This window comes from Desmodus rotundus, chromosome 12 (genome assembly GCF_022682495.2).
Source record: "Desmodus rotundus isolate HL8 chromosome 12, HLdesRot8A.1, whole genome shotgun sequence".
Taxonomy (NCBI): Eukaryota; Metazoa; Chordata; class Mammalia; order Chiroptera; family Phyllostomidae; genus Desmodus; species Desmodus rotundus.
Window position 1 is genome coordinate 99,591,575 of NC_071398.1, and position 11,149 is coordinate 99,602,723.

The 11,149-nt window shown below is 60.7% G+C and overlaps 1 protein-coding gene across 2 annotated transcripts in view; it reads left to right on the plus strand.

Moving 5' to 3' along the window:
- Positions 1 to 10,673, plus strand: part of ILDR2 (immunoglobulin like domain containing receptor 2) — a 51,237-nt gene extending 40,564 nt beyond the window's left edge. For both annotated transcript variants that reach the window (XM_053916119.2, XM_053916120.2), the window contains 4 exons: positions 1,048 to 1,161; positions 4,768 to 4,984; positions 5,964 to 6,546; positions 7,763 to 10,673. In XM_053916119.2, the coding sequence (XP_053772094.1) occupies positions 1,048 to 1,161; positions 4,768 to 4,984; positions 5,964 to 6,546; positions 7,763 to 7,798 (950 nt within the window). In that variant the 3' untranslated portion in view covers positions 7,799 to 10,673. The remainder of the gene's footprint in view (positions 1 to 1,047; positions 1,162 to 4,767; positions 4,985 to 5,963; positions 6,547 to 7,762) is intronic.
- Positions 10,674 to 11,149: the final 476 nt, after the last annotated feature.

An 11,149-nucleotide genomic window follows, 5' to 3' on the forward strand; every position in this document is an offset into this window, starting at 1 on the left:
GACGGGAAGACAGGACCACCCCTCAGGCCGCAGCGCCCTCGCCACCAAAGGCCCCTTCCTACTCCGGGTTCTTCTTTCTCGTCCTCTTTGTCTGTCCTCCGCACGGTGACCTGAGACTCCAAGAGAGGCGAGATGTCCAGTGGGGCAGCCTGTCCCTCACACAGCCCTCCATGAGCACCCAGCACGTGCTCAGTGTCCCCAGATGTTGTCTGTCACCGTCCGTGTTCTGTGCCCCATCCCTCTCCTCCCGTCTCTCCCCTCCCCCCTCTCCTGCCGCCGGGGCTGGTGTGGGACTGGACCGATACTTAAGTGCTGCGGGGCCCGACAGCCTTTGTCCCGACAGCCTGAGGGACAGCAAGGTAGGAGGAGGGATTATGTCTGAGGCTTTAATTTTGCTGTTTAGTAAGCCCTGAAGATAACACCTGCTCGCGACCACTTAGCAGCAGGCTGGATTGCTCACGCCCAAAATACGGCGCTCGCTTTCCTAAAAGGAAACGGCTGAAGGGGAAAATGGGCCCCCGCTGAGTGATGCACAGGTCTTAGCATCTCGTTTCTGTACCAACGCGTACACAGCCTGTAATCTGCCACGAAACCATTAGCTCCTACGCACCCCCGGTTACGGAATCTGTACCCCGTCTCCCAGGCCACTGGAGGCTGAGGCTGAGGGGTCTGTGTGGTAGATGCAGGCACTCCCAAGGGAAGGCGTGACGCTCAGGCTAGGCGGTGACCTGGGTCCTCAGTCTAGAAAGCGCTCTTTTTCTAGTGTATTTACGTCATTGGACAGTCCCGAGGTTCGAGGGGACACACTTTAAGTGGAGCGGCTGGAGGTGGGAAGACAGGAAGCGGGGGTTAACAAACAATTAAAAACGCCCCACGATAGGACTCAGTGGGTGACCCGCTGGGCCTTCATTCCACTGAGTGACAAAGGGCACCTCCCGGGTGTCTGGGTGGCTGTGTGCGTGGGAACCGTGTTTGGTACTTGGTGAAGTAAACGAGGGCCTCCGGCCCCCGACGTGCCGGCTCACCGTCTTGTCCTTCCCTCCACAGTCCGCAAAGGCTACCGGATCCAGGCTGACAAGGAGCGGGACTCCATGAAGGTGCTGTACTATGTGGAGAAGGAGCTGGCGCAGTTCGACCCGGCCAGAAGGCTGCGAGGCCGCTGTGAGCGTCGCGTTTCACGGGGTCCTGCAGGAATTCATAGCAAAAGGGGACGTGGGTGGGGGGCACCGAATGCGGGCAGCTTTTGATGTTCAGGGTCAGAACTGGCGGAGGTGCTGGTGAGGCCCCCCCGAAGAGAGTGGCTTCCAGTGTGCAGGAGGGAGGGACACAGGGGCTCTGGCGGGAGGGACAGGGCCATGGTGTGTCCCCCCCCAGGGTTCCTGCTGGGTCTCTGTGGGGTGGTCCATGTCGCCGGGGAGGCTCGGCACTCCTGGGGGTGGAAACGTCTTATTGAAACGGTCTTTCCCTACCACCTCCTGTCGGATGGACCCGGGAGAATGACTCACATGTGGAAGCTTAGGGTCCGGTTTTTCCAGCAGGAAAGGCCCCCACACCAAACAACTGGCCGAGTGGGGCGGCCCCAGGGAATAGGACGGAACACACAGCCAAGGGAATTCATGAGACAGAGGCCTTCGTCCCTCTGAAGTGCCCGCCAGCAGAGATGGACAGGCAAGACAAGAGGCCGCTCCACTTGTCAGAAAACCTTTTTAAAGACAGAGACTGTGGGGGACACGGCCCAGCCCTCGCTCACCACGGCCCTTGCACACTTGGCTGCTGATGTGGCGGGCTCTCCGGGGCCGATTCCAAATGGCCCGCTGTGGGGACACGCAGCTCCAGCCAGGTCTGACATGGACTGGCCCACCACTGGCCAGGAGTGGCCGTGAGGTCACTGTGCTTGTCCCTCTGGAACCGACGAGGGACGTGATGGAGTTTGGGGTGAGACCGTGAGCCGCAGCCTCGAGCAGCTTCGTTCAGACGAAGGACAACACAGTCCGCCCGGGTTGCGGTTCTAAATCCATCCTGTGTGAGCCGTATGCATGGCGCCTCCTCCCACCGAGCAAGCTATAAAAAGACCGACTCCAGATTGGAATGTCAAGAATGCAGATGTCCCCGCAGTTGACAAGCTGGTTGTAACCCTGTTGTCATGGATCCCTGGAGGGGGGCAGGGAGCTAGTCGGTGATCAAGGAGAAGGGGCCGTGGAGGCAGCCTGTGACTGCCCCAGCTTGGAGAAGAAGCTAAAGTAGGTGGCGTCTCCGGTCTGACCAGATGAAAATGGCCTCCAGGGCCTGGCGGGTCACAAGGTCAGGGAATCTCCATGTCTGGGGGGCACTGGTGATGGCCTGGCCCAAAGATGAGGACACAGAAGCCAGAGGGTGGAAGTGACCGAGTGAGACTAGCACCCAGCTCTCCCGACTCCCGTCCTGGACCTTTCCCACAAGGAAGTGCTGAGCGGGCGGTGGGCGGCCTGGCGGCTCCATGGCACGTTCTGCTCCGAGAGCACAGCCTGCTGGCTCCTAGGACTGTAGGGAGCTGGAGCTGGAGCTGGAAGAGACGGGCGGGTGTCTGAATCTCCCTCCCTCGTTTTACAGAGGACCGAGCGGAAGGAGGTGCAGGGGCGTCGCCGCTGCCGGGACTCGGTGCTGATGCCAGAACGGCAGCCCCCTCTCCCAGAACTGGCCGGTTGTCATGACGACAAAGGCACAGAGATGAGGCTGGGCGATAGCTCCCCGGACTCGAAGAGGGTCTATTCCTGAAGCGCAAAGCAGCCCTGGGGTGGGGCACGGAATCGGGCGGTCCTGAAGACCGCATGCCAGAGTGGACCTCGTGGTGTCAGGCTGCAACGAGGGAGGGGCCCATCCTGTAAGAAGTGGGGGTTCCAGGGTCAGGCTCACAGGGTCGCTAGTCCGTGCGACCCCCACTTGCCCCGCTCCTTGTGATTAGGGGTTGCTCTTGGGATGGGTTTAGTCTGGGATCCCAGCACACCCGTGTCCCGCCTCCCCTTCCAGCAAGTAAATTTTACTGGAGCACAGCCAAGCCAATTCACGGACATGAGTACGTTATCTGTGACTCCGCCCACCCTACACTGGCAGAGCTGAATAGTCGTGACAATACTGCTGGCAGATGCTAAAGTAGGTGCTGTGTGGCCCGTGGTGGAAAGCGTGTGCCTGTCCTGTCCGAGACGCCCAGAGGCGGGCACCTGTGAAGCAGTGGAGGTTGACGTTCACGTCCAGCGGGGCAGAGATGTGGAGCACATACCCTGGCCAGCCCACCCGCGGAGTGGGGGAGCGAGAGCCCTCGCTGTCTGGAGAGCAGCGAAGTCTCCACGAGTCCCTGAAGTTTCGGGAGAGTTCTGAGCCACTCGTGCGAATTTTCATTAGTCACACGTGATTGGACCATCCTCACGCTCACTCAGTCACCTCAAAGCTCTCTCTGTGTGATTCCCGGGGAGCGGGGCTTCGCTGGGATCACGAGAAAAGCGAGGGTCTAGGTTTTACCAATCAGGAGTCTCTGGGAAGAAAGAAAGGTTTAAAATCAGAGTATAATTCAAAACCAGGGATGACCACACTGTGTGGCATCCCTGGCCGGCCCCGTGTGCTGCAGGGACCCGAGAGGAGCCGTGTCTCCACCGTGGGCAGGGCCGCCCTCCCCTGTGTGGGTGAAGAGCAGCAAAAACCCTCTGCTTCTCCACGGGCTGCTGGGGATACAGAGGAAGAGCGGCGGAGGGAGGCTCGGGCCCACTCACTTGTGCACCTCCCACACCCGGGCTTGGCTTACCTCTCGCTCAACAGCCAGACCTTAGGTGTTGTAAATGTTGATTTTCATAATATTTTGAAGTTCTAACCGAGGGATTTCAGAAAACAAATGGCTTGAATTACATTACAAATAGAGTCACTAGATTTCTTAAGTAAAATGAAATTCAACCCCTTTCGAAGTTCTATAAATAAATAGGTTTTTTTCCTCTTCCCAGATCTCCATTCTGGTCCTTTGTCCCCACGTGCTTCTGCACAAGTCCCCTAGGCCACCTTAGGAAATAAGAAAGCTGTGAGCAGCCCCTTACATTTTGGGGCTGGGGCCAGGCCACACCCGGAGGCCAGAGGCCAGGGTGCAGCCAGCCCCACTCCTTCCCACACCTGCAAACAGGTGTCCTGGCCACCTGGCCTCAGACACCTGGAACACTCTCTGGAGAGGGGCAGGGGGCTCCTGTGGCCCTGGAAATGGACTTGGGAGCCATTTGGAGAGGCCATTCCAGGCTCCCAGACGAGCTTTGCACAGGGGTGGCCGGGCACAGGCGAGGTGTGCCCATCCCCTGGCCTAGAAGGCCCATCTCAGGACTCAGCTGACAGTAAGGAACACACTGTGACCTGGGGCTTCTGCCTCCTTCCACTCGGTGGCTCGTCCTGCCTCGGGTCAGCACGGCTCATACAGAATCGTGCAAGGAGAAGGCAGACGTCTGAACGAGGACGGTGGCGCCCCAGAAGGTGGCTGGTGCGGACAGCCCAAACCCTGGGAGCCTGCCCCAGGTGGGGCAGTAACGGTTGTTTTCCAAGGGCAGGAACGGAGAAGCCTCCCACTCGGTCGGCAAGGGAGCCTGGGGCTGGAGCCAGCTCCTGCCGAGCTAAGAACACAAACACCACTAGTTCGGGTTCACACCCGCCCCGGGCAGGACCGGATCGGGGCCCTGGGGCAGTAGGGCCCCGAGGCTCCTGGTCTTAGCTGCCACCACCAGCACGTGGAACGCCCTGTCCTGCCTGGTTTTGTCCCCGCAGATAATAACGCCATCTCAGAACTCAGCTCCCTGCACGAGGAGGACGGCAGCTTCCGCCAGCCCTACCATCCGATGCGGAGCAAGCAGCTCCCAGTGTCGGGGGACCTGGAGAGCAACGCAGACTACTGGTCAAGTGTCGTGGGGGGCGGCAGCGGGGCGAGCCGGGGGCCCTCGGCTGTGGAGTACAACAGAGAGGACCGGGACAGCTTCAGGCACAGGTGCAGGGGGCAGTGGGGGGCAGCTCGGGCTGGGCGAGAGGGGCAAGAGCAGGAGGCAAGGTGGACCCAAGGCTGTTCTTGCCTGGTGGCACCTCTGTTACCCTGCCACCTCCCCTTTCTATGACAACACCCCCTTCCCACATTTATTAAGCAAGGGACCGCTTGTGATGCTGTGTGTAGAAGTCGGCATTCCAGGCCCTCTGGGGTGGGCGCTCTAGACCCCTTAAATGAACCCCGTTAACCCCTCCCTGCCTTTGCCATATATTTCACCCCATGGCCTCTCGAAATCCCACACGTCGTCGTCATCCTGTTTGATCGTTTACACAGGAAAGGTTAAAGGCCAGACATGTCATATGGTTGCATTTGATTGTCGTAACTCCGAAAAGCAGGTCCTGTAAGTGTCCCCGTTTTAAGCTGGGGACACTGAAGCTTACAGGGCCACAGAGCCAGCGAACGTGGGAGCCCAGGCTGCGGGGCCGCTTCCGTGTGGCCGCTTCCCACCAGACAGCACCCGCACACTCCCCTGGCCTCTGCCTTGGAGGACGGGAGCCACCGCCTTTCTTGTAGACCCTCCCACGTGGGGGGCCTCTGGCCTGCGCCCAAGAGGCGGCCTGGCCGTCAGTCAGCCCGGAGGGAGGGAAAGGCCTGTCGGAGCATCACCGAGTGTCCCAGGGCCTCCTCAGCCACAGCTGCGCCACTTGCAAGCCACACCTCCCGTGGGGGCTTGAGGGTGAGCAGTGACCCGGGGCTGTCCACCAGAGGTCACAGATAAGGGTCAGGAGTCCCTGGAATAGGGACCACAACATGTGTTTGTCCCCTCCATCCGGATGCCTAACACCCATGAGGGGTCGGGTTGCCTCCCCGTCACCGTGGGAGACCCTGCGGGTGAGAGGTGGGGGAGGCTCGGACCAGGGCTCTGGCCCAGGCAGGCTTGTCCCTTGCCTTCCCCGCCGCCTGACCCGTGTCCCCGGCTCCGCAGCCAGCAGCGCTCCAAGTCCGAGATGCTGTCGCGGAAGAGCTTTGCCACGGGCGTGCCAGCCGTGTCCATGGACGAACTGGCCGCCTTCGCGGACTCCTATGGCGCACGGTCCCGCCGAGCGGATGGCAGCCTGGACGCCAGGCCCGGGGGCCGCTTCGAGCGCGCAGAGACGCGGGCACGCGGGGGTCTCTTTGGGGACGGCCCACCAGAGGACTACTCGCCTGAGCGGTACTTCGGGGCGCGGAGCCACAGCCGCGAGGCCCCTGCCAATGCCGAGCGTGCCTGGGCCCCCGAGGACGCCCCGCTGCCGCGGCTGGTGAGCCTGCCGGCCGCCTGTGAGCACCCGAGCCGCGGGGGCAGCCTGGAGACGCCCGCCCGGCGCGGCGCCCCCTACTACGCCTGGTCCCCACCAGCCACATACCGGGCGCGCGCTCCGCACAGTGACGACGAGGACACCCCCGACGACACGTTGCCGCCCTACAGCGAGCACGAGCTGAGCCGGGCACCGTCCCACCGCGGCCGAGACCTGTCCGGCCACAGCACCTCGGAGAAGAGGCGGAAGAAGGAGCCTGCCAAGAAGCAGGTGAGGCAGCGCGCCGCGTGACCAGGGCCACGTCCAGGGGCTGGGTGGCCAGATGAGGGGAGCAGAGCAGGTGGCCCCCTGACGCAGGAGGGGCCAGGGCCAGTGGAGGAGCCGGGGTGGCTCGCTTCCAGCAACGCTTAGGCTGGTTCCCCAGCTCCCTCTACCCGGGACAGGCGAAGTGAGTATGGCGCCACCCGGCCTGAGCGCAGGAAAAGGCAGGCCTCTCGGGGTGTAGGTGGCGAGTTGGATCCTTAGCGACCGGCTTTAAGAGGCATTTAGGAGGATTCTAGGTGCATCACCACTGCAGGCCTTAGGCGGGCGTCGGAGGCCTGCATGCAGAAGGTGCTGCGCATGCCTCTATGTGCCCCCCCCCCCCCCCCCCCCCCGCGCCCCCGCCCCGCCCCGGGGTGACGGGTGTGCCGCGCATCCAGTTCCCGGGAGTCCGCTTCCCGGAGAAGGTGAGTGGCCGCGGCTCTTGGAGAAGGACCACTTGCGACTTCTTTCCTCCTCCGACGTTCCGCTGAGTGGAGAGGCCCGGTGCCCCGTCTGTGGGAAGCAGGCCCCATTCCAGCCCAGTTCACTCTCTTGTGTGAGGGGCTTTACACAGACCCTGCTGCCTTCTCTCTAAAGGCCAAGGAGGGCCCCTTGTTTCCCTCAGGCCCCAGATAGGAGCTTGGGACCTCAGAGCAGCGTTGGGGACAATCACAGATGTCCACGGTGGGCTGCCGGGGCCTCTGCGCCCCCTCTCCAAGCCTCCTCCTCAGTCCCCCTGCCTCTCCCACCGTCCTCTCTCCCCGATTCCAACCCAGCTGTTTTCTTTAGGGGAGAGTATACGAGAGAACGGGAACGGAAAAAGGTTTCGATGTGATGATTAATCCCTCTGAAACAGCCCAGGGTCTTTCACTGCTCTCCCAGGAGAAAGATGTAGTGACCCACGTCCTGTGAGTAGGGAGGGGCCTTTCCGGGGACGCCAGGTCCTCGGTGCCCTGTCCCCAGAGCGGGTATGACGCTGTAAGCTCTTGTTATTCTGTGTCCACGGAACTCGGCTCTACCAGACGTTTGCTGGCTTCGGCACCAAGCCAGACTTAGGGACGGTAGCTACCAGCCGAGCGGGCTGGGCCGGGCGTGAACAGGTTGGGGACTCCGCCCGCAGAACCACCCCAGTTTCTTTAACCCGCCTTTGGTTTCACGCTGGGTTCTTTCTGCTCTTCTCCAGAATGACTTTCCGACCAGGATGTCCCTGGTGGTCTGAAGCTTGTTTAAGACATCTCTGGATGACTAGAAATCGGAAGTGGGTGACGGGGACAAGACACACATCCAAGAGCCAGCGGGCCCGGGACCTTCTCCGGCCGCCACCTCGGAAGGTTTGCCGATCTTTGCCTTGGCCAGGGACGGGGGGGGCCGCATGAGGGAGGCTGACTCCAAACCTCGATGCCCGGCTAACTTGCTTGAGAAACTCATCGTGGAAACGACTACGCACGAGAACCTTCCCACACGTGGGAAGTTCTCAGCCACAGAGCTCCTCTTGCCCAGTCTGCGGAGCCGAGCCAGGACGCCTCTCCAAGTCCGACAGGGCGCGAGCTCCGGAAAACGCCTCTGCCTCCGAACGCCTTTCTACACCCCCTGTGCAGCAGCGCCGAGAGAAGAGAGAGGGTTCATTGCTACTGCCTGGAGGCCGCCTGCAGACCGCGGAGATGGCTTCAGCTCACCACACCTCTAATTCCCACCACCTCCTGGCCAACAGTCAACCGGCTGTTGTTTCACTAGAATCAGAAGGCCTTTCTCGAGCTCAGTGACAATGACCTGCTGGACAGTCACAGAAATGACTTCGTGTGCGGTTCTGAATGACAGTGCTCGAGGGGCGGGAACTCAAGGGAAGAGAGTGTGCCTGCCGGGAAGCCGGCTCAGTGGTATTCCTTTTCCCGTCCGGAGAACGGGGCTGCTTTCCCTCTCTCTGTGGCACACGCCTGAGTCTCGGACGATGAGGGCTCTCCCCTCCCCCCGGCCTGGGCCACCCCATGGGTTGGGGCCACACACAGAGCCCGCCGCCCTCCCCACTCTGATCAGGCTCTCATCAGGTGACACGTGCTTCCAGCACAGATGCAGAAGGGAAGAGGGAGAAAAAGAAGAGGAAGCAGCCGCCCTTGAGGAGAAAAGAATCTGCTCTCCTTGCATCTGGAATGCGGGCCATCCTCCCCACCAACTCCACGTGATCTTCCCCGGGTTTGGTGCCACATTTAGCACGTGTCGTCCCCACCATCGGAGCTCCGCCATTCCGGCAAACGGGAGATGTGACCCTGCGTCTCAGCCTCACCGGGCGGCCATTCCCATGCTTTGGGAGATGATGGATGTTGCTTTTCAGGAAAGAGAACTTCCTGTGCCCACTCTTGTCTGAGTGATAGGTTTTGCCTCCCAAAGCTAGACCTCTGGATTTGGTATTTTGTATAAATTGCAAAAAACAGCCACTCCTCCCTTCCCATCTGGAAGTGCAGTCCGTTTCTCCACCCCTTGAACCTGGGATTGGCCACGTGATCTGATCTGGCCGGTGGCCCCGAAACAAGTGTGTCACCGCCAGACACGTGAGAAATCCTCGTGCATAGGGCTCTCGTCCCCTCCCGCTGCTCTCGGGAACCCTGTAGTCAGTCACCTGCCAGTGAACAAGCCAGGCCATCCCGCTGCGTGAAGACAGAAAGGGGCCCAATCCCCGCACCACCCTCTCTGACAGCCCATCCACACCCAGCTGCTCGCCAGCACACGGGTGCGTTGAGACCAACAGAAGAACCTCCCGGCTAAGCTCGGCCCACACTGCGGACTCCCGCTCGAGGCGTGAGACGTTGGTATGTGCTTTACACCTTCGTTTGTCTTCAAGGAAGAACGTTTTCTTGTCTCACTCTTCAGCCCTGACTCCCCAACTCCAGCCAACAGCGTCTCCCAGTCTCCAGTCTCTCAGACACGCTTTTGTCAAAGCTTTTCACCCCACACCATCGTGGTAGGCTCCAGCCACTGGAGGATGCTCGGCCTCACTGTCCCCGCCTCCTACCCTGGTCCATTCTCTGTCTTTGGATCCCTGGGCAACCTCTGACCATGGTGTCTTCTCCAGCATCTCCTTGGCCTTCTCCGAGGGATGCCATGCCCTATTCTCAGACGACCCCCCCAAGCCCATCACGGCATTTCCAAATCAGTCGTCCATGTGCAGTGAAACTGAGAAGGGGCAGGTGGATCAGTGGCCATCACAGTTTGGGGGAGAACTGGCCTGGCCAAGGACTCCTCAGCAGCTCTGGCCCATCCCGGAGGAGCCAGGTGGACCTTCAGCGCAGGGCCAGCGCTTCCAAGGGCTGAAGATGGAGGCCACATGACTGGTGCTGAGTGTTAGAACTGCGGGCATCCCTGGCGTCAGAGAGCCTGGGTCCAGCCTGCCTGCTCGGGCCCCAGTTCAGACGGAAAAGGTGACGAAGGAGCATCACTCAGGTGCTTCGGGAGACACGGGTGCTGCAGGAGCCCTTGTCTCTCCCTCCAAGCTCCCATGTGGGGCTTCTCCGCCCCGAGGAGTCCCGCCCACCAGCCGCAGAGACCATGGGAACTGCTTCTCGCAGCTGGGGGCATGTGTGATTAGATGCAGGGCGAAGATTGCAGGGGAGAGAACAATTTCCCCTGGAAACCAGTGATTCCGGAGGCGATGGAACCACAGACAACAAAAATACAAAGATGGTAACGGGCTCATGAAGTTACCTGCAGGGAGGGGACCGGGTCATCCCCCGCAGAGTGACGTGGGTCACTCAGACTGACACGCCCTCAGTCGAGAGAGAAGACGGGCGTTTCGGGGTACGTGCACAGGAGAGAGGCCGAGTGGACGAGGGAAGGCAGAGGTGGCCGCCGGCACTGCAGCTTTTCTGGACATGTCCCTTGTCCCTTCTCTCCTGAGTGTGTGTCCTCAGAGGAAGAGCTCCCTTCCCAGGTTCCACTGGGGCACAAAACACATCTGGGTAAGGTGTGGGCTCTGTCCCCTGGGCCCTGCAACAGGACTGGGGAAGCAACACACCCGAAGAAGACTCGGGAGGCTTTCTGCATAGGAGATGAAACACGGCTGTGGGTGAACCAGAACAAGCCCAGAGAATTAAAGGTGTTTTTTTTTTAATTTAAATGGGTATGTTTTGATATTTTAGTGCTGTATGTATTTGTGCTTCCCCCTTATTTAAAGATGTGCCCGTGATCTGAAGAGCCAATATTAAAAAAAGAAAGAGGTGAATGAGGCTAGGGAGAGGGTTGGAGGACCCCATGGGGCGCTGCTGTGTCTGCCCGTGAGTCACAGTGAGTCAGCAGCGAGCGGAAGGAGGGGGCGTGGGTGCAGGTGGCAGGCGGCGTCCCCTGGTAGAGGAACTGCTTTGCTGCGCCATGCAGAGGCTCATTAGGAAGCTGGGGACATTCGTCATGGGCCTGGCAGTGCCTGCCAGCTGTCCCACCAAACACGCTCCCAGAGACCTCTGTCTCTCGGGCTCAGGTCTGCAGCCCCGAGGGTCACCGGCCACCCTCAAAACACAGAATGTCTCAGAGATGATGGGCTCTTACCTCCCTTCCCAGGAGCCTCACTCTGCACCTGGCACAG